This window comes from Apodemus sylvaticus, chromosome 7 (genome assembly GCF_947179515.1).
Source record: "Apodemus sylvaticus chromosome 7, mApoSyl1.1, whole genome shotgun sequence".
NCBI lineage: Eukaryota > Metazoa > Chordata > Mammalia > Rodentia > Muridae > Apodemus > Apodemus sylvaticus.
In genome coordinates, this window is record NC_067478.1 from 15,776,302 (window position 1) to 15,800,440 (window position 24,139).

A 24,139-nucleotide genomic window follows, 5' to 3' on the forward strand; every position below is an offset into this window, starting at 1 on the left:
TTATATTTGCAATTTAATTATAAAAATTATCTTAAAATAGATTTTAGCCATCTCTACTTACATTTCCTATGTGATCTTTTTTGTGTTTGTGTTTGTTTTTCGAGACAGGGTTTCTTTGTATAGCCCTGGCTATCCTGGAACTCACTCTGTAGACCAGGCTGACTTCAAAATCAGAAATATGCCTACCACTGCCTCCTGATTGCTGGGATTAAAGACATGTGCCACCACTGTCTGGCAATCTTTTTTTTTTTTTTTTCTTTTAAATCCTGGTTGTCCTATAGACCAGGCTAGCTTTGAACAAAGATTTACCTCCCTCTCCCTCTGCCTCCCAGGTGCTGGGATTAAAGGCATGGACCATCACCTGGCCTCTTGGTGTGTTTTTTTTTTTTTTTTTTTTTTAATTTATTTTATGTATGTGAGGACACTGTCACTGTCTTCAGACACACCAGAAGAGGGCATCAGATCCTGTTACAGGTGGTTGTGAGCCATGGGAATTGAACTCAGGACCTCTGGAATAGCAGTTAGTGCTCTTAACCACTGAGCCATCTCTCTAGCCCCTGTTGATGATCTTAATAACTAACCTAGTAGGGTTAATAACCAAATAATAGGTTTTGAGAATTTTAGAGCATGTTTTCTTTATTATTTTAAGACTCCCTCAGTAATTATTAGTCTTATCATACTTACAATCCACCAATATTAGGGGGGAATGAGAGAAGATTATAATTGCTCATATCTTCAACATACTGCAAATCGCTTTTGATCTTGAGTATATTTTATGTTGAGCTTTATTTTACATGCAAAAATAAATCTATTTGTGAAATAACTTTACATTCTGAATTCAAGGATCAAGATTATAGGACTGGCCCAAGTGAGGAAAAACCTAACAGGCTTATTCGATTAAATGGGGTACCAGAAAATGCCACAAAAGAAGAGGTAAGACATATGTTCTCTCTGTCTTTTTCAATTAAAAAAAAAAAAAGCCCAGATGTCTATAACACATGCCTATACTCTAGCACTTGGGAAATATATGCAGAAGGATTGTTGATTGAGGCCAAACTGGACTACATTGTGAGATCTTATCTCAAAATGAAAAAAAAAATTAAAATTCAATTAAAAAATTTTAGAAGTGTTGTGATATGCCTATAATTAATAGAAGGCTGAGAGAGAAGGATCAAGGGTTTGAGCCCTGGAGAAGGATAATGGGACAAAGTAGATAGGAGCAAGTACAATGATATTTAGGTATGAAAATATCACAACAAAACCTATTTGGTATGCTAACTAGAGTAATAATGAAAACTCCGAAGTGATTCAGTGTCAAAGCTGGGCTTACTAACAGAAGCTGAAGCTAGCCTGGCAGCATAGCTCATAATCCTAGCTATTCAGGAAGCTGAGGAATATAAACTCAAGACCTGGCTGGGCTGCAGAATGAGCTTAGGGCAACCTGTGCAATTTAGTGTGAACCTGTTTCAAAATAAAACCTCAGGAACTGAAAATACAGTGTTTATACATACCTTAAGTTCGATTTCCAGTGCCTCCCCTTATCCCCCCCCCCCAAAAAAAAGGCCAGCTGGTACTAGCTACTCAGCCATTTTATTTTGATGAATAAATAAACAGGGATAGCATATATTCTTCAACCTATATTCCTCAGTGTTATCATCTGTAGTAACTATAGTATGATGTCTAATTAGGCCAGGAAGTAATTTTGGAATATTCTGTAGAGCTTATTTGATGTCACTGACTTGAAGGTTTATAAAGTGATTCCTGACTAGTATCTTGAGACTTGATGATATCCTTGAGACCATATTATATCAGGAGTACACGCACAAAGATACAGGTGGTTTACAGTAGTAAAGACTGTGAGCGCCGGGCAGTGGTGGCATATGCCTTTAATCTCGGCACTTGGGAGGCAGAGGCAGACGGATTTCTGAGTCCGAGGCCAGCTTGGTCTACAGAGTGAGTTCCTGAACAGCCAGGACTATACAGAGAAACTCTGTCTCAAAAAACCAATCAATCAATCAATCAATAGACTGGGAGCTAAGCTAAGTGTGATGGCACATGTCTTTAATCCCAGCACTCAGGAGGCAGAGCTAGGTGGATCTCTGAGTTCCAGCTTAGCCTGATCTATACATCAGGAGTTTAAGGAGCGTACATAGACCTGTCTCACAGTCAAACTGGGAGTCACCTAACTGCTCTTTTTAAAAGGATTTTCTGTCCCAATTATGACAGAACTTAGGGGAAGTAAAAGTATGTCACACATTGTTAAATGCTAACAAGCATTTGTTCATTTAATTATTACAATGTTCTGTGAGTTAGTTCTCTTAATTCATTCCACTTTTGGTTGAGAAGCCTTTGTTTGAAGTTCTTGAGACAAGTTATATTTCAAATGCTTTGGCTTTTAGATTTTGGAATATTTGTATGTATTTTACTAGCTTGACATTGCTAATCTGAAATCCAAAATGATTACAAACGTTCATATTTTAAGAGCATTTAGGATTTCAGAGGTGGTGGAGTTGTTTGCCCCTCAACCCTCTTCTTCTGGACACAGTTGTACTATGTAGCTTTGGCTGGCCTACTATATAGCTTTAGACATAGTCATGCTTTGGTTTTGCCATCACCTCAGTGTTTAGTTAAGGATATCCTTCCTGTATTGTGCACCAGGCACTGTCATAGACACTGAATAATAGACCAGTGAGTATAATAATGTTGCTGCCTTCCTAGGTAACATAGAAGCAAGCAGATGTTAAACAGTAGAGGGCTAAAAAGGTGGCTCAGTAGTTTGAGGACTCAAGATTGGTTAGTTGGCCCTGTTTGGCAGTTGTGAGCTCCAAGGAGCTCTTATACCTCCTTACCAGCCTCTGAGGCCGGCTGTCTGCACTCCTGTGTACATGCCCACACATAGACCTGGGTATATATTTACACAATTACAGTTTTTCTGTTTTGTTTTTTGTTTTTGTTTTCCAGACAGGGCACATAATACTGTTTTAAAAAGTGAGAAAAGCCAGATGTGGTGGCACACACCTTTAGTCCTAGCACCTGGGAGGCAGGAGCAGACAGATCTTGAGTTTGAGACCAGCCTGGTCTACAGCTTGAGTTCCAGGATGGCCAGGGCTACACAGAGAAACCCTGACTCAAAAAACCAGAGAGAGAAAAGGGGAGGGAGCGGAAGAAAGGGAGGAGGATAGTTTTTAGTAGTGATAAGTTTTCTGGAGAAAAACCAAACCAAAACAAGAAACTAAAGATTTTAATGATCTAGAGTAGCCTAGAGAAAGTAGAGTCAAGAGTTTCAAGGTCATTTTTGGATCTGAGACCAGTCTGAGCTACACCAGAAGAGTTAGGGTGTCATCAGGATTGGACTGTTTCCTTCTCTTCTTTTGAAATTATATTTATTTATTTGTACATGTATATGGAGCAAGTGTCTGCATGCCCAGCACAAATGTGTAGATCAGAGAATAGGGCTGTTTGTTTGTTTGTTTGATACAGGGTTTTTCTGTGTGGTCATGGCTGTCCTAGATCTTTTGCTGTGGGCCAGAATGGAATCAAATTCAGAGATATGCCTGCCTCTGCCTCCCAAGTACTGGGATTCAATGTTCTTATCTGCTGAGTCATCTTCCCAGATACAGGATTCGGCCATTTTAGATTAAACTCAAACCTGAATGTAGTGAAAGAACAGGTTGTTTGAGGACAGAACTAAAATCTAGACTAAGTTCAAGTTGTATGGCTCTAGAATGGATTGGATTTACTCAGTGGCTCATTGTTTTTAGCGTGAAACACTAAGCATTAAAGTAAAGAGTTTAAAATATATACAGATTTTAAAACCTGTGCTCTTTAAAGCTATGCCATTTGGCCTTTTCTAGAGTGCTGGGTATAAATCTAATTCCTTCTATATGCTAGGGAAGCATTCTTACTACTGAACCACATTCTTAACCCAGCTCTTATGCCTATGTCTATTGTATTCAGTTCCTGTTCCTTTCTCTCTGTGGTGTGCTTCCCTTTCCCCATTCATGGTGACATAAAGTCTGTGTGCCTCCTGGCCAGTTGGGATTATAGGTCTCTATCATGCCTGATTTCATTTATCACAGTGTGTATGGTTTAATTTTGTGTATATAGATTTAATTATATAGAGGAAAAACCAGTAAGGAAATAAAAAATTAGCATTTAATAAATGATTAAATTAGCATTTGTATCATTAGTGTAAATGTCATATTTTTGCAGATTCTTGATGCCTTTCGGACTTCTGATGGCATACCTGTAAAGGAGTTGCAGTTGAAGGAGTATAACACAGGTGAGTTTTTTAAATGTGCATATAATCTTGGTTTAGGAAGGGTCTTGGGAAGATGTCTGCCTCATATGCTCCTCAAAAATTTGTTTTTAAAGAAATCACAAGTATGATTTCCAGAAGTTTCCTGTTGGTGTCTTCAAATAACAAGCAGCTTTAGTCTTAACTGTGATTCTTTGTATGGCTGTTTGTCCACACGTGGGCGATGAGGATGCGTGTTCCGGTTCTTCTGAGTGCCTGTGAGATATAAAGTGAGTGTCATAGCATCTATCCCTGTTTTATATGATTAAATTATTAAACCTGGTATTTATGTTTTTCACAATGGTGATATGCTACATTTGAGCCTAGTGAGATTTAATAAGCTTGCTGTGTATGAAGTTTTACATTTCATTGTCTCAAAGTGAAATTTAACAGCTTACCAGAGAAATTGCTTGCTCTGAGAAGAGTCCTGCCGCAGCTCAGGTTTGAAATTCCTGAATAGATCTAGAAGAGCTTTCTGCTTGACTTCTGTCTGCAGTCTGAAATGCATGTATGTTCTAGTGTTTTCCAATGCCACCTTTGGATTACTTCCTTCAACTCTTAATACAGGAAATTAGGAAGAAGTGAAATACCAAGCCCTCAAAGTTTTTAAATTTTTATTCTTTTCTCAAATACTATGTCTTGGCCCCCTCCCCCTTTCTCCTCTCAGCCCCTTCTCTACCTCCCCATTGCCTCAGATCCACTCCTCCTCTGTTCCCCTTCAGAAAAGGGCAAGACTTGCAGGGATATCAACAAAACACGGCAAATCAAATTGTAATAATAATGGGCACATCCCCTCATAAAGGCTGGATAAGGCAACCCAGTGGGAGGAAAAGAGTATCAAAAGCTGGCAAAAGAGTCAGAGGACCTCCCCCCCCCCACATATACAGTAGGAGTACCATAAGAACAACAAATTACACAAACAACATATATACAGAGGACTTAAATCAAATAAATATTTGGCAAATATTTTTTGGGACTCCATGATATGGGATAGATTAAAAATAAAGATAATTACCCCTGGGCAATAGTGGCATACTCCTTTAATCCCAGCACTTGAGAAGTAGAGGCAGACGGATTTCTATGAATTGGAGGACAGGCAGGGCTGCACAGAAACCCTGTCCTCAAAAATGAAAACCAACCAACCAAACAAGTAAATAAATAAAATCTTTAAGCGATCTGTTTTGTAAAATTTTAAATTGAAGAAAATAGAGCATTTATCTTTTCACAAAACATAGAGCCACCATAATATATTTAAAGGCATCATCAATCAGCATGTCATATTTCAGAGGATACAGCTGCTTTCTACTTATTTATTTGTTTGTTTATTTTATGTATGCGGCCTGGGCAAGCATTCTATCTCTGAGCTATTAACTCAATCTTACTTTAACTTTTAAATAACTTACCATGGAATGGAATTTTTTTTTAAAGATGTATTTATGTATATAAGTACACCATTGCTGTCTTCAGACACGCCAGAAGAGGGCATCAGATCCCATTACAGATGGTTGTGAGCCACCATGTGGTTGTTGGGAATTGAACTCAGGACCTCTGGAAGAGCAGGCAGTGCTCTTAACTTCTGAGCCATCTTTCCAGCCTGTTTTTGTTTTTTCGAGACAGGAGTACGTCTTGGACTTTGTAGGCCAAGGTGGCTTTGAATCAGAGATCTGCCTGCTTCTGTCTCCCCAGTGCTGGGATTAAAGGTGCACACCACAGCCACCTGGCTGGCTTTGAATGGAGTGTTTATATCTAGTAGATAGCTTCTTTTTTAAAAATTTTATTTATTTATTTTTATGAGTTCTGCAGTGAAAAGTTACACACAAAATAAATTATTGTGTTTAAAATAGTGTGGCTTTAAAGTTCAAAAGTATACTTTTCCTGTAATTTTGAGAGAAAACCCCAGAAGTATTATTTTTCAGAAAACAATTATTCATATGGTTTAGTTATATCATACCTTTACTTTGTGGAAACATGATTTAAGAGTAGATTTGTTGTTCCTGTGTGCCTCAGTTTGTCCTGTTTGTGGCATGTGTCTGATACATGCTCTCTTTGGTAACTAAAGGTAGACTTTATAGACTGGATAAGTTTTTTAACTTAACTTACAGGGTGATAGGACAACTTGAGCTTCAATCTTGTGTCATGAACTATGCCTTCATTAAATATTGATACATTTAGTGAAGAAGAGATAAGTGAATATTTACTTGTTTGTTTGTTTGCTTGTTTGTTTTGGTTTTTCGAGTCAGGGTTTCTTTGTATAGCCCTGGCTGTCCTGGAACTCACTCTGTAGACCAGGCTGGCCTCCAACTCAGAAATCCGCCTGCCTCTGCCTCCCAGATGCTGGGATTAAAGGCGTTCACCACCACCCCCTGGCTGAGATGACTGATTTTTATTTTTATTTTTTGGTGGTTTTTGGAGATGGGGTTTCTCTGTGTATCCCTGGCTATTTTAGAACTTGCTCTGTAGACCAGGCTGGACTTGACTTCACAGAGATTAGCCTCTGCCCCCTGAGTACAGAAGAGATATCTTAATGCTTAAACAGCTACTCATATCGTGACTCTCAACCATCTGTAACTCAGTCCTAGAGGATCTAAGTAAGAGTCCCAGCCTCCTTCTGTCTTCTGTGGGTACTAAGCACATACTTGGTGCATAGATACACATACAGGCAAAAAACCATACAATACACATAAATGAAATAAATAGAAGAGTGATGGAGCACCCCCATTCACTCACACACACATACACACACACACAGACACTAACACTCATTCATGTGTGCACATGTGTCACCTCTCCTCCGCCCCATACACAAATTGTACTTAGGAGGTAGAAAGACAGAAGGTCTGCCTCAGGTAAATAAAATGTTCAGTTCCTGACTGTGCCTACTTGAGACTCTAACTCAAAACTTATGTGACACCTGAACTAAGCTAATTGTTTTAGATTGGGTAATGTCCTGCTGGAGTTGAAATAGGTGTTACTTATACTGGGTAGATTGAGAATATATAGAGTTGATCCTTTCAGTTTTCGTTACTAAGCCAGGTATGATGATACACATTTGTAATTCTACCGATGAGACCATGGTGTAGAATCAAAAAGTTCCAGGTCAGTCTGGGGTATATAGTAAAACTCTGTTTACTCCCCCCTAACCCCCTCACTCTCAAAAAAACAACATTAAAAAAAAATCTTTGCTGAGAATTTGCCACACAAAACCTTATTATTTAAGGTCTTTTTAGATTTTGGAATTACAAATGAGATTATACTCCCTGTACCTTTCATTTGGTGTTTACAAACAGCTTTCTTAATTGTATATCACCTTGACTTTTTACATTCCTGGGAAAGTGAAATGTCTTTTGATGGTTAGATAATAAAAACTATATACAATTGGAATAGTATTGAGCAGTAGAAATGAGACTGTTCATGTACATTACAACAAAAGAATTGTGTTGATAAAAAGAAGCCAGTTAACACAATATATATTTATATAACTCTCCACAGAAAGGGATGGGTTGCTAACATATACTGAAGTGTGGATCAGCCTTGAAAACATGAAAAAGTCGGACACAACCAACCACATTTACGACTGTATTTTTATGGATATCCATAATAGGTCTAGCCCCAGAAATAGAAAGAAAGCTAGTGGGAATGAGGAGTAATTGCTTAATGGATAAGGGTTTTCATTTTAAGGCAGTAAAAATGTTTTAGAACTAGATAGTGTTGTACAGTATCGTAACTGTACTGAATTACATAGTTTAAAAATATTACTTATTACACAGAGAAACCCTGTCTCGAAAAAACAAAAACAGAAAAACAAACAAAAAAATATTACTTATTTGTATGTGTTTGTGTTCCTGTTTTGAGTTTTTGTGCACCATATGAATACAGATGCCTTTGGAGGTTAGGAAAGGGCATTGGATCCTCTGGAATTGAAATTACAGATGGTTGGTGGGTGGTGGTGGCATACACCTTTAAAACTGACCCTCAGAAGCAGAAGCAAGTGGATCACTTGTGGATCACTTTAAGTCCAACATGATCTACAAAATAAGTTCTAGGACAGCCAGAGTTATACAGAGAAACCCTGTCGAGAGAGAGAGAGAGAGAGAGAGAGAGAGAGAGAGAGAGAGAGAGAGAGAGAGAGAGAGAGAGATCACAGATGGTTATGAGACACCAAGTGGGTACTGGGAACTCATCCGTGTCATCTGCAAGAATAATAAACCCGGGGCTGGAGAGATGGCTCAGTGGTTAGGAGCACTGATTGCTCCTCCAGAGGACCTGGTGTCTGTAGCTCTATGGTAGCACACATGCACGTGGTGCACACATATACGCATGGGAGCAAAATACCCATACACATAAAAACTTCTTAAGAAAAAAAGAACAATAAATACTTTTAACCAATGAGTCATGTTTCTAGACATGTACTTTTTTCCTGGACAATGTACCTTGGGCTAGCCTCATATTCATGGCTTCTACCTCCTAAATGCTGGAATCATGGGTATCCACCACCTTTGCCTAGTTTCTATAGTGCCCCAATGAACACAAAGCATTGTATGTGTTAGGCAAGCATTCTGTCAACTGAACTATATCATCAGTCTTTTTTTTTTTTTTTAAAGGTGGTAGGTGGTGTGGTGGTAGGGTAGTGGGTAGTGGACAGGCTCTTACCAAATAGCTTTGACTAGTTGTAACCCTCTTTGTAAACCAGGCTGCCTTCAAACTCAGAGACCTACTTGCCTCTGCCTCCAAAGGGCTGCAGTATAAATAAGGCTTTTACCACAAGGCATACCCTAAAGCATACAGACTTTTACAAAATGGGTGTTTGGGTTACGTATTCTATCTTTCTGAACAGTTTGTACCGTCTTGTAATTCAGCTTTTGTAAGGGCATCTATTCTTATGCTCATGGGTTCTTTTGGCCTCAAAATTTAAAGAATTTACTATTCTGTTAGCTTTAAAAGATTTAAGTATATGGGTATTTTGCCTCTGTATATGAACTTGCACCACATGTCTGCATTGCCCACAGACTGATTACAGTTGATGTGGCACTGGATGACACCATACTGTGCCAGGTGCTTGCTGTTCTAGGATTGGGGCCACAGGAGTGGAAGAAAGACTTTAGTCTCTACCTACGTCCTCAGTTGTTAATCATTTTGTTCCAGATGCTCTTCTGTATTGATCCTTCTCTTGTTACTATGTCCCTCCTAGAATGAGGTCTGGTCTTTCCCTATGAAAAACAGATTTACAATTTTTTTTCCTGATTGATTGTTTTTTACACAAGGGGTTTGAAGGAGGTGGGAGGTAGGGAGTGGAGTGAGAATATAATTTGGATAGATCACTAGCTTCTTGAAAGGTTACGCACTCCCCTTTGACTTAAGTAGCATCTTCAAGTAGATTGTGCTTATTTCTTTTCATCTTGACTCTTATTAGAGTAGCTCTTTAAGGTAGGACATTAACCTCCATTGTATTTACGTAGTACCAATACTGCAAGTGGACTGGAAGTGAATTGAAAAGAAAGGTTCTTAATGGTTATTTCCCTGGATGCAGAGAACTATAATATCATAATCAGAATAAAGTGAGCACTGGAACTAAATTTAGATTTTGAAATAAAAACCCATATGCTGTGATGATACTTATCTACTACCTATAATCTCAGCACTAGGTAGATTAAAGTTGGAGTTCCTGGAGGGTTATGGCCAGCTTAGGCCACATAGTGACACTAGGAATAATCTAAGTAGCCTATATAGTACAAAGTAGGATCTTGCTTCAGAAAAATTGGAAAAAGGTAAACATTTTTTTCCTTTATTTTCTATGTGGTACAGAGGAACAAACCCAATGTCTCATACATGCTAGATAATGTTCTACTACTAATCCACATCCCTATCTTGTCTGTCTGTCTCTGTCTCTGTCTCTCTCTTTCTCTCTCTGTGTCTGTCTGTCTGTGTCTGTCTGTCTCTTTCTCTCTTTCTATACACTACCTTCCTTGCTCCCTTCCTCCTCCTCCTCCCCACCTTATTTTCAGGATAAGGTTTCTCTCTGTGTAGCCCTAGAACTAGCTTTGCAGAACAGACTAGCCTCTAACTCAAGAGATCCACCTGCGTCTGTCTCCTGAGTACTAGTATTAAAAGACGTGCACACTATGCCTGGCTCTGTCATGTGCAGTTTACATGTGCAGTTTATAATACTTGCTTCTACAGACACAATAGTTTTGTTTAGAGAAAAGGTTTTATTTAAATCAGATTTTAATAAAATAATCACTGACTTTCACAATCTTGTAGAATCCTTGAGAGAAAGCTTATTGGTTAAGAGTGCTTGCATACCTTTAGTACCAGTACTCTAGAGGCAGCCAGAGGTACATAGTGAAAACCTGCCTCAAAAAGAGTGCTTCTGTACTTTCAGAAGACTCAAGTTCAGTTCCCAGCCCCCATGTTGGTTACCTCATTATTGCCTGTCACTCAGCTTCAGTGGATGTGTTACCTCCATGGGTACACATAAGTACACGTACACAAGGGAGGATGGGCAGGCAATAAAACTAAGAAAGTGCTAATCTCCCTTTTACATTTCATAGTTGGCATATCTATTTGGGAATTGTTGAAAGTTAACCAATGGCTTTTTTTTTTCTTTTCTTTTTTATGGATTTGGTTTTTTCAAGACAGGGTTTCTCTGTATAGCCCTGCCTGTCCTGGAACTCACTCTGTAGACCAGGCTGGCCTCAAACTCAGAAATCCACCTGCCTCTGCGTCCCAGAATGCTGGGAGGTTTCTTAATAGGAAATTCATCTGGGCTAATGTTATTTTAATTTTTCTAGATCAATTTGAAAGTAGGGCTGCCTATCCCATTTACCCAAACAAAATTTTCATTATGAAGGCTGGTCTTGTGTAAACTAACAATTGACTTTAACAATCTTGGATTGAGCCCGGCGTGGTGGCGCACACCTGTAATCCCAGCACTTCGGAGGCAGAGGCAGGTGGATTTCTGAGTTCGAGGCCAGCCTGGTCTACAGAGTGAGCTCCAGGACAGCCAGGGCTACACAGAGAAACCCTGTCTCGAAAACAAAAACAAAAACAAAAACCATTCTTGGATTGAGTTTGTGGTACTGTGGAATCAAGCCTTGCAGGGATAGAGACCAAAGATCAGTTTTTGAGTTGGGGTGGATATTACTTATCAGGTCTCTTGTTTTCTGTACCTTATCCCTCCAAAAAATATCTAGTTAATTTTCATAGATACTTTTTGGTAACTAAATGATTAATGAAGATGGAGAAGATTTTGACATTTTACACTTATTTGTATGTGTATACACATAAAACACAGGCATGTTATAGTGCTTATGTGGCGGTCAGAGGACAACTCAGGGAAAGTGTTTCTCTCCTTCCACCATGTGAGTCCTAGGGTTCAAATTCAGATCATCAGACTTGGTAGTAGTATCTTTACCTGTTGAACCATCTCGCTTGCCAAGATCTGAAAGTATTACCTTTTTAAAATTTTCTTTCCCTTGTTCTGTTTTTATCCTTCTTAGCTACCAAGAAAAGCATAAGGAATATTTATATGTCTAGAAGATTTGTATATTTAGGTTAGAAAATAGAGTCAGGTATGCTTATTTTAATAGTCATGTAAGACCCTTTAGCCTATCAAGATATCTTCCCAGAAGACCACTATTAATAAAAAGGTAATAAAATAGATATTTTGTTACTTCCACTGGTAAAAATATGTTTGTGGATTTTTAACAGTATTTACCATCTTGAGTCCAAGTAATTCTGAATTCAGGATTCATTGTCAGCTTTCAGAATATTACTTCTCTAGGTAAAATATCTTCTGTGACTGACTACTAGAACTTTTCCTGTTAACTATCAGATTAATTCTGATTATTGTAAAATTTGGGAAACAAGAAGATCTCACTTTATTCCATTAAAGCAATACAATCATTTACTTTTTTTATATTCTGTTGTATTGCATTCATCTATTTTCAGACTTTTGTATAATCACCTAATATTACTTGAGTCCTGCCTCCTACCCGTATATACATATACCCTTTCCTTCTCACTGAGTCATCATGGAGGTGGGGATATAAGGCTTGGCTATGGCTTCATTTGGTTTCTGATTCCAAGTTTCTCTGAGTGTGAGAATTTACTGTTGGTGGCTATGCTTCTGTTATTTAAAGTGCTGTATTTTTCATACATTATGACCCTTAAATGCAAGCTAACCTCTTCATCTGGTGTCAACCAAAAGAAAACTGATCTGTTGCAGCGCTGGAGGAAAAACTGACAATGTTGGATTTACCTATATTGAAAGATGGTATGTTGTTCTTTACCTTGGGCTCTCCAAGTATAATCTTGACAGTGCATGGTTTTTATCTTATATGCTGATTTTTGTCTCTAACTTCTAAGTTAGATTCAGTTTGTATTTAATTCCAGTCTTTTTTTTCTGTATATATTTTACATAATTATCCATAAGGATATATTCATTTTTTAATCCTTTATATGCTATGTATTTCCATATTGCTCCATAATTTTTATAGCCATCTTTTATAATTAGAATTTCTAGTTTTTGTCCTTTCAGAAGAATTGTGGGAGCCAATGGAGTCACTTATTGAGAGTGAATACTTTCTAACTTGTTTATTTAGTGCACTCAAAAGATTTGCTATAAATATTACAATCAGAGTAACCATTGTGCTCATTTGTCCTCAGGTATGTGGGACTCATCCTGTACTGGGGCTGAATACATTTGAAATTAAGATTATTTAAATCAATGTAGGGTCGTCTTAAAGGGTGAAAGGCTAGGATCTGGAGACACATGCTTGTAGTTTTAGCTACTCAGAAGGCTGAGGCAGGAGAATAGGTTTAAGCAGCCTGAGCTACACAGTAAGGTTTAAGATTAACCTAGAATCCAAAAATAAAGGCACTCTCCTGTAATCCCAGCACTTTTTAGTACAGGTAGGAGAATGGCTCCAAGTTTGAGGCCACACAAGCCAATGGAGCAAAAACCTTATCTCAGAAAACTAAAATGAGTAAAACAAAAGAAAAGAAAAAGAAGGCTGGGCAGTGGTGGCGCACGCCTTTAATCCCAGCACTTGCGAGGCAGAGGCAGGTGATTTCTGAGTTTGAGGCCAGCTTAGTCTACAGAGTGAGTTCCAGGACAGCCAGGGCTATACAGAGAAACCCTGTCTCTGTATAGAGATACAAATACTCTGTATAGAAAACCAAATGCAAAAAAAAAAAAAAAGAATAAAAATACCAAGTTTACACACATACAGGAGACACTGAGTGTACTCAGCAGGTTGTTTTATATGTGTATGTGCTTATACCTGTAACAGTAACAAATAAAAAAAGACCTTGATTTTTAGAAGAAATATGGGGGTGGGGCATGGGAGAGGTTTAAGTGAGGTGAGGGGTGAGGGAATGACATCATTGTATTTTAATTTTTAAAAATTTTTGAGTAACAAAATTGACTGGTGAGGTGGTTCCATGGGTGAAGGAGCTTGCCACCAAGCTTGACAACGTGAGTGCCATCTCTTAACGTACATGTTGAAAGGAGAGCAGACGGAGCTGCAGAGACAGCTCAGAGGTTAAGGACACCGACTCCTCTTCAGAGGTCCTGAGTTCAAATCCCAGCAACCATATGGTGGCTCACAACCATCTGTAATGGGATCCGATGCACTTTTCTAGTGTGTGTCTGAAGACAGATACAGTGTATTCACATTAAAAAAAAAAAAAAAGTGGAATCCTTAGGGCTGGAGAGATGGCTCAGTGGTTAAGAGCACTGACTGCTCTTCCGGAGGTCCTGAGTTCAAATCCCAGCAACCACATGGGCTCACAACCATCTGTATGAGATCTGATGCCCTCTTCTGGTGTGTTGGAAGACAGCTACAGTGTACTTAGATATAATAAATAAATAAATCTTAAAAAAAAAAAAAAAAAAAAAAGGAAAGGAGAGCAGGTGATTCCCAAAAGTTGTTCTCTGAGCCTGATGGTAGAGGTGTATGCCTGTATTCCCAGCACTTTGGAAGCAGAGGCAGGTGCATCTCTGGGTTGGAGGCCAGCCTTATCTACTCTACAGAGTGAGTTCCAGGACAGGAAGGGCTACATAGAGAAACCCTGTTTCAAAAAAGAAAAATAAAGTTGATCTATAATCTCTCTATACATGTAAAACACACCATGCCTGCTCACTGCACACACACTGTAGTTTTTAAAAAGCATATAGAAAACTAAGATTAGATTGATGGTTTAATTGTAGAGCTCTTACCTAGCATGTTCCAAAGTTTAATACTGAAGAAATGAAGAGATACAATATGATTGTTAATAGTATCCATTTGAATGTGAACTGCTTGACTTTAAAAGGCTTAGTACTGGTTTTAAAACTAAGGTGTCTTTGAGCAGATTACTTTTCCTTTCTTTTTTTCCTCATCAGTAAAATGAATTTAATAATATATACTTCAATAGTAGTTTTGTGGGGATTAAACTGGTATATGTAAAATAATTTTGTAATAGAACCTTGTTTATAACAGATACTATGTAAATACTTAGTGTCATTATCTTCTGGCAGTTTCTGAAAATCTTTATGATAAAACTATGAAGTTTACATGCAGAGACTATTTGGGATCAAGACTGGGCACCTTAAAACCTTCATAATTAAAATTTAAATATTTTTTTGATAGCTACACTTTAGTGCAGAAGAAACTTGAATGATAGGCTTGTAAACTTAATGTTATTGTGAAGTTGATATGTACAAAGAGATCATTGTTCCTCTTGTAGTCTGTGTATTTTCCTTTCCAGTGACTAGTATCAATATCTGCTTGTTTCTTCAGCAAAGTATGAAATGTCATGAATCACCTTGTTCTTCCCACAGTCTGTGTATTCCTCTGGGCCACAGTGTTTTGATTTTTGGGCAGCATAGCAAGAAAAATGTAGGGCTTTGCAATCTGATTTTAGTGTCTGGTGTTTGGTGTGTGTGTGTGTGTGTGTGTGTGTGTGTGTGTGTGTTTTCCCCTGGTCCCCCCCCCCCATTTTGGCAACTATAGAGAGAGTTTGTTTCCCATACTCTTGTGAATTCCTTTGATAATGTTTTTAATAGTAATCAAAGCATTCAAGAGAACATCTGTTTGGTCTATGGCTGCTCCCTTCTGATTATGGACATGATTTTGAGTATTTGCAGTAGAACCTTTGTGATAAAAGGTATCTGTCTGTGCTCCTTGTGTTATCCTTCATTGCTTCCAAAGTATATTTAGAACCATTTACAAAATGTAGAAAGAATATCTTTTGTATATTTTATATTTTATATATATGTGTGTGTATCTGTATATACATGTGTACATATATGTGTATACACATACACATATATGATATATATGTATATATATCCATATATATCAGACTAAATTTGTTTAGAAAATCCCATTTGAACTGAATAAAAAACAATTTTCCATATTTAACAGGTTGCATACAAATATGTATACTAAAAAACCTTGTGTTTCATCAAAGATTGACTAGTAAGAGGAAACTGATTTATGATAAGTTTAAGCAAGTTGGAATTGGCCAAAACTATGAAATAAGGATAGAGAATTTTGTCTCTAGGTAGATATGGTAATGTACACCTTTATTCCCAGCACTCTGGAGGCAGTTGCAGGTGAATTTCTGTAACTTCTATAACAGCCTGTTTGACTTAGAGAGTTAGTTCCAGGCTAGCCTTATTTACATGGGTGAGACTTTCTCTTTAAAAAAGAGGGGTGGGGTCTCTCTCTCTCTCTCTCTCTCTCACACACACACACACACACACACACACACACACACACACACACACACACACCTACCTACCTACCTTTAATCTTAGCACTTGAGGCAGTGGCAGACTTTCTGTGAGTGAAAAAGGCCAGCCTGGTCTAAAGAACAAGTTCCAGGACAACCAGGGCTACATAGAAGACCCCTTGTTGGGGGTGTATGTGCAGGGGTTGGGCGCAGCATACACTTCTCTCTATCTCACAGACAGGGGTAATGCTGAGGTTTTTAGAAGCTTTTGGTTATTTATTCTTTTTTTTTTTTTAAGATTTATTTATTTATTATATGTAAGTACACTGTAGCTATCTTCAGACACACCAGAAGAAAGCATCAGATCTCATTACAGATGGTTGTGAGCCACCATGTGGTTGCTGGGATTTGAACTCAGGACCTTCCAAAGAGCAGTCAGTGCTCTTAACTGCTGAGCCATCTCTCCAACTCCTTATTTATTCTTTTTAGTTATTTGCTAGACTTAAAGCAAGTATATACATCATTGTATAACATTGTGTAGTTAAAATAGTTACCAGGTCTAAAATCAAAGTTGTTACCATAAAACATTTTAAGACCATTTAGTTCATGTAATAAGGAATCCAACCCATTTTACCAAGTTTTTGGTATGTTTATTTTTATTTTTTAGAAAGAATGGTTAAAATTTGTGATCTTATGTGTATAAATGTTTATATGCATATATGCATATACATCTGTATACTATGTGTGTACCTGGTGCTTGTTGAGGTCAGAAGACATTGTCTCCTATGGGACTGTAGTTTCAGAAAGTTGTGAGACACCATGTAGGTACTGGGAACCCAACTTGAGTCCTTGGGAAGAGCAAGGTTATATTCTTAACTGCTGAGCCAACTCTCCAGCTCTTATTTTATTTTTGAGATAGGGTATTACAATTTAGTCCAGGCTGACTTTTGAGTTGCAGTTCTCTCGTGTCAGCTTCCTGAAAGCTAAAATGTCACCGTATGTCACCTGGTCAACTTCTCTCTTGTCTTTTTGCCTCTTTTTGGTTGCACATTTTGAATCCAGAACCTTATACACCACTGAATTATACTTTAGCTATTACCTTTGTTTGTTTGCTTGTTTGTCTTTAATGGTTTTTAAGACAGTTTTTCTATGTAGCCCTGTGTCCTGAAACTCACCCTGTGTATACTGTTCCTTTTGATACTTTAAGGAGTATCAGTTTTTTCTTGTTTATAGCTACTTTATATTTAAAATTTGCATAGGTTTTATGTTGTATTATTTCCCTCTTTTATTTTTTTATCTGAATAAATCACATCTATTATTTTCTGTTCCATTTGCATACTATAATTTCTAGAGGTTCTTTATCTTGTGAGGAAATGAAGGAAACATGGAAACCACATGTGGAACATTGCAATAAATGTATCTTTGTAGTTATATGGTAGCAGTACCAGGAACTATGAGACAGGTTCATGAGTAGGGTTTAGCAGCCTGTAAATCCCATGACTTACTAGTTTCATGGGTCATTAGAACCTCAGGCCTGAGCTGCAGATATTTTTAAATGTTAAAGTGAAAGGTATTTTATGATAATACCTAGAGTTATTAAACATACATTGATTACTAATAACTGCTATCTTTCCCTCTGCTTGCTCTACCATCAGCTTTTTGCATGTAAGCAAAATTTTGGATCCAGCTATTCATATTTATGCTTTTATATCTTTCTCTTTTCATAAAGTTTTTATCTGGCTTATGACTTGAGTTTGAAACCAGGGGAGGGAGGGTGATAATGGTGCTCTTGGTTGAAGTAGTGTGTTCCCTATCATCTGGAAGTCTACTGTGGTATACAGATGTTGCATCATTCAGTCAGCACTTCTTTGAAAGTGGTTTTTGCTTGAAGAATGGTGACTCTTGGCGCAGCTTTGGAATAATCGCTTTTCTTTCTACTCTCTGGATACATTTTTTTCAGATACTTTCCTGTTCTTGTTGGCTATATTTCTAGCAGATTTCAGCCTGTTACTAAAATGTTTTGGGTCTCCACATGAACTTTCTGTGAAATTACTTGGTTCTGTGGTACCCTTTCTTGATCAGCAGTGATAAAGACGGCATATAATCTTCCTAGTTAATAGGGAAAAAAAACTATTTGGAATGAATCCCAAAGTTCAGAAACACTCAGACTTTTCCTTCAGTACTCTTTTCTGTTTGAGGAAGCCCTTCTGCCTAGTGTCGAGGAGGGAGGGGATAAGTGGGAGGGCTGTGTTTAAGGGGTTCAGAACAGGGGATATAAGTGTGTCTTTTATGTTTGCAAGGCACTAACACCACTCCCGTCTGTATTTAAATGCTGTCCCCAGGTTACGACTATGGCTATGTCTGCGTGGAATTTTCACTCTTGGAAGATGCCATCGGATGCATGGAGGCCAACCAGGTTGCTTTATACTTCGGTCAAATGATGCTGAAAGGATATATATTTTATATATGGGGAGGGAGGGTTTCAAGCAATTTAACTTTGGAAAGGTACAAGAAATCTTCATATTTAGAGTATACAATACTTCCAAAAACCAGTTGTGCAAAGAAACCTTTTTAAGAGCTGAGAACTAATGGACATGGTACTTTTTAGAAACTAGGTTCGAGTTCCAGTTCCAGTTTGACTAGGTTCCAGAGACTGTACATGGGAAATATGACAGATCTGGAGTGTTTCCCTCTACAGTGTGATGAAGATGTGTGGGCTCCTGATACAAATGATCCTCAGTTATTGAGGCTCTTTAGGACAGTTGATGGTAAAACGCAGACTTAGTTCCTTGAAGGCTACAAATATTGATTTTTATGGCACTAAGGACTTACCTACCTGTGTTATGTTTGAAAGACTGTGATTGAGGAGAAAAGAGGAATGGATAGTTTGTGTCCATCTCATTCATTCCTGTTCTTTGCTAGTTGAAGTGTTTTCTTCAAGTTGTTGGCTTTTTATAGATGGAGAATCTTGCCTTGAACTTACTGTTTGAAGTTTTAGGAGTTATTCAACTCCCCACCATTTATTTTCATCTTCATCTAATTGAACCCTGCCTAATAATTTGAGAAGAAATTGCTAATTAGAATCCTTCTTATTATGTGTTTTCCCTTGGGAAAATCAATTTGCTTTGTCTCAGGTTCTGTATCTTGAGAGAGGAGAGCAGCATAGGGATGTAGTTTGACTTATACCATGTATAAGTATATCTGTATATACAAGCACGTGTCCCAGTGTGCTTACACAAGCATCTGCATCACAAAAGAAGGCTCTCCCAGAGGAGAGTAATTAAATGCAATCTTTTCTGTAGCCTAGTGCTTTTTTAATCAGCTATGTTACACTCAACTTGATTCTTGGCATTTACTGCCTCCCACCCCCTCCCCACCTCTTTTTTGAGACAAGGCCTCACTATTTAGCCCTGTCTGGCATGGAACTTACAGAGACACATCTGCCTCTGCCTCCTGAGAATCACAGGCCTGTGTTACCATGCCTAGCTTCACATGCCCAGCTTTAACATTCACTTCTTTGTGGGGAAGGGCTTTCCTGTATTGAAATGGAGGTAGTATTGTGGGTTGCTTGTTTGTTTGTTTATTTTTAAGGCATGATCTCATTCTGTAGCCTAAACTGGCCTAAAATTAACTGAGTAGCCCAGGGTAAATTTGAAATTGTGATAGTCCTCCTGCCTGTTTCAGCTTCAAAGTGCTGAGATTATAATTATGAATCGCTGCCTTAGTTTAGTTTTTATTGATGTAACAAAATACCATGACCATAAGCAACTTCAGGATGAAAGGGTTTGTTTTAGGGTAAGTTCATAGTTCATCATAAATTTTGAAGTAGGGCAGGAAGTCAAGGCAGGAACCTGGAAAGCAGGAACTAAAGCAGAGACCATAAAGGAGTGCTGCTTCCTGCCTTGTTGCCCATGATTGCTCAGCCTGCTTTCTTACACTGTCTAGGACCAGTTAGTTACCCAGGTATGGCATTCCCTCCAATAAGCTGGGCCTCTCAAATCAAATCATAATAATTAATGAAGCCCTATAGGCCAGTCTTATGGAGACATTTTTTTTTCTTTGACACAAAGTTTGTGTCAGGTTGACAGGAAATCAGCATAGCAGACATACCTATCTCTAGAGAGAACCACTGATGTATTGCAACTCTTAGTAGAAGTAGAAGCATGACCCACTATCGAGTTGTCAAAGAATAACTGGATGAGGACATTTTCTCCTCACTTAATAGCATTTTTACTGCCTCTCCATCACCAAGTCTTTTAATAAGTATTAACAGAAGTAGTGTTAATTGTAAAGAAGAATGGAAGTTCTAATTTATATGATTCCATCCTGACATCCCCTCTGAAAATGAGAATACTTATTTAATTCACAAGCAAGTTGTTTTTAACCATCTTACCATTGTCTCACTATCAGTAGTTAAAATACAAGTGGGAGGAACTTGGCAGATGCTGTTTCTTTCATACTATTCTTTCCTAAGAATGCTGGGTTTTGATTGGTTGATTGTTATGTTGGATTGTATTTGTTTTGTTTTTGTTTTTTAAAGATTTACTTACTATATCTATGTACACTATAGTTGTCTTCAGACACACCAGAAGAGGGAGTCAGATCTCATTATGGATGGTTGTGAGCCACTGTGTGGTTGCTGAGATTTGAACTCAGGACTTTGGGGAAACCAGTCAGTGCTCTTAACCGCTGAGCCCCATCTCTCCAGCCCTTGTTTTGTTTTTAAAAGACAAGTTTACACACACACACACACACACACACACACACACACACACACACACACACACACACACACAAACTAGAACAGGCTAACCTGGAATTTTATGGTAGACCAAGCTAGCCTAGAACTTTTTTTTGTTTTTGTTTTTGAGATCGCTGCTGATTTTAATCTTCAAGAGTATCAATATTGCCTGGGGATGTAGCTCAATAATAGAGTTTGCTTGGCAAGCACAGGGCCCTAGTTTCAATTCCTAGCACTCAAAAAGTACTATATATTAAAAGATTGGTGCTTTGTTCCAAAGTGCAACTAAGATAGTCCTCTATCTGAGCATGTTTGTTTACCTCTAATCCCAGCACTTGGGAAGCCTAGGGTAGTGGGATTTTTAGGCCTTCCCAGGCTACATAGTAAGATTCTGTATTAAAACAAAACCCTCAAACCAGCTCTATCTTTTATTTGATCCTATGATTCTATACCTAGAAAGGAGACAAGCCCTACCTGGGTTGGCAATGATAGCTTATCAAATAAAGGCACTTGTTGCCAAACCTGGTAAACTGACTTCAATGCCTGGGACATACCCCCCACTGCAACCCCTGGCCTGGAAGGAGAGAGACTTCTGAGTTCTCTTCTGACCTCCATATGGATGCTATGGCACATCCCTCAAATTCAATAAGTCAATGCTAAAAAATGCATCTTAATAGTCTCTACAGTCAATCTCATTTCCTAGACTTTTATTCCTCCCCTTACTATAGAATCCTCTCTTGTTGAACCCATAGTCATCATGATTAGAATAGTATTCTTTTAGTAGCCTTTCTCATATGTAGCCTCAGGGCATATGTAGATCATCTTGCTGGGAAAAAAATTGAATGAAAAAACTTGATCTCCAGGAAATCTTTTGTACTTATGCAACGTGATAAAGGAGGAATACATGTTTTGGAGTCAGGTCTTAGTTCTTAGGTGGTTTACCTGTGGCAAATTTTTTAACCTCCCTTGGTCTAAAGTCCTACTGTGTTCCGAGTATCTTGATGTGCTTTAATAGTATCTTCACACTCTTTGTTCCCAAATAATTGCAGGGCATTTCTATGCCTGTTCAAGCCTATTTTAGCTCCTGAATAAATAACACAGAAACCTAGTATTTATTAATAAACTGCAAACACTAAGCTCAGTAGCTTCTGAGCCATTTTAACCTTGTAAGGCTTCCTATTTCTTAGTCACATGGTCTTTACCTTCAAACTTGATCTTGCCCTAGCTTGCTGTGGTCCATGTGTTCCTTATACTCATGCCTCCTGGTCCCTCCACGTGGTCTCTTCTCCACACTTTCCTCTCTTTACCGCTCCTCTGTCTCTCTCTCTCTCTTCTCTCTGTTCTCCCCTGGCCCCCAACTCCCATCCTCTCTCTCCTTTCTCCTCTTTCTCTCTCTCCTTGGGACTCTCGCGGTGCTTGGATGTCCCACCTCCTGTTCTCTCCTACCCAACTGTAGGCCGATTAACTCTTTATTAACCAATCAGAGATAATAGAAAACAAGTTTAACATAACATTGAGGCTGATGACTGACCACACAGTAGTCAGGACTTCAACCAGACATCTGGGCATAGAGCTCAGCATCCTAATACTCAGTGCACAGAACCATCCTCCAACAATGAACTCCAGTGTGGATTGAACAAGGTCATTCATTTTTGAGTGTTGTATGCAAGGATGCTGAGGATTCTTCAGGGAACAAAACTATATAATTTTAGACTATATAGCTTAATTTTAATGGAGAAAAATAGGACAAGTAGGTTGACAAAATTTAAAATAGCACAATATGTGGTAGTGCTGTGTGCTGTTTAAAGATGTAACAGACTGTTGAGAGAACCTATATAGTTAGATAAGCTGAGTGCATTTGGCAAGTGATTCTTGAGTAATGAATGCAGAATACTTAATACTTAATACTGTAACTGGTACATGGGAGCCCTTGAAATTAGATCAACTCTTTTCTCTGTCTTCTTATATATCAGATGATTTCTTATTATAATTCTAGGGAAATAAAGGTTTGTTTTTTTGTTTTTGTTTTTGTTTTTTTTTTTTGGATCTAGGCCCTTAATGCCTCAATAGTTATGAGACTTGTGAAGGACAAGAATGCAAAGAAAGGCCTGATTCCTTAGAGTACAGAAAATGTTTGTGGAATATTGTTTCTGTCTATCTCGTTTCCTTTTTTCCAAGTTTTATTTAAATTGCTTAGCAAATTGGTATATCTCTGATTTGTCATAGATCTGCTGAAAGCCTCTGACCAGGGCCGCGTTATGTGTATGGAAAGTTCTAAGCTCAGGTTTCTATGAACTCCTATAAATTGACTCTGCTGTTTTCATGAATTTCTGCTTAATACAAAATCTCTTGATAATTGATTGATATTTGTAGATCTAGGGGATGGAAATAAAAGAGGATTCTGCTGGCTAGCTCTGTGTAATATGTGGATTATGTATTCATTTGTGAGGTTGCTCAGGATGATAACCAAGGCCCCTCTAGCCTCTTCTCAGTACCTACATCCAGAAGTCAAATGGGAACGCTCTCTGCAACATGTTGTGACTAGGAATGTCATCAGAGTAATGAATCAGTGGTCTGTCTGGGAAAGAACTTCAGCAAATATGAAGATTTGAGTCTTCTTAGCTCATGCCCTCTTCACCTTTGTCTAAGTGAAAGATAGCAACTTTGTAAAGCAAGATTTTCATTTGTTTCTATCCTTCATTGGGAATTTATTGTTTTTTAAGGTAGGGTTTGTCTATTGTGTGGTTCCTATTGGTCATTACTTAATTGCTACAGTTGCATTTAATATTTATTGATTCATTTATTTATGAGTTAGGGTTCCACTGTGTAACCTCAGTTGGACTGGAACTCACTATATAGGTCACGCTGGGTTTGAACTCTGGGTTTGATTCACTGACTCTGCCTCTTGAGTGCTGTAATTAAAGGTATGCACCACTAAACCTGGCCAGGAAATGAATTATTATTATTATTATTATTATTTCTTCTTTTGTTTGTTTGTTTGTTTGTTTTTTGAGACAGGGTTTCTCTGTGTAGCCCTGGCTGTCCTGGAACTCATTCTGTAGACCAGGCTGGCCTCAAACTCAGAAATCCACCTGCCTCTACCTCTTCAGTGCTGGAATTAAAGACATGTGCCACCAACACCACCCATCTTTTAAACCAGACCAGGCTGGCCTCAAAGGAAACCTTCTGTTTTCCTTGTTGTCCAAGTTTTTAGTACTGAGGATGAATATCATGTACTTTTGTTATGTGTACTATTGAACTAAGATTTGGAGAGATGAGTAAGAAGTATGGTGTCAAGTACTGAACCGTTTCCGTGGTTGGCCAGTAGCATGAGCTAAACTCAATGCAACGGTTGCTCGGCAAGGATGTTCAGGTTTGTTACT

The 24,139-nt window shown here is 38.3% G+C and overlaps 1 protein-coding gene across 5 annotated transcripts in view; it reads left to right on the forward strand.

Moving 5' to 3' along the window:
- Positions 1 to 24,139, forward strand: part of Rbm6 (RNA binding motif protein 6) — a 96,390-nt gene that overhangs the window by 21,220 nt on the left and 51,031 nt on the right. For 3 of the 5 annotated variants that reach the window (XM_052187335.1, XM_052187333.1, XM_052187336.1), the window contains 3 exons: positions 844 to 933; positions 4,213 to 4,282; positions 18,358 to 18,431. The exons of 1 other annotated variant lie outside the window; for it this stretch is intronic. In XM_052187335.1, the coding sequence (XP_052043295.1) occupies positions 844 to 933; positions 4,213 to 4,282; positions 18,358 to 18,431 (234 nt within the window). Of the gene's footprint in view, positions 1 to 843; positions 934 to 4,212; positions 4,283 to 18,357; positions 18,432 to 24,139 lie in introns of those variants that run through there. One more of the 5 variants, XM_052187338.1, reaches the window with a different exon arrangement.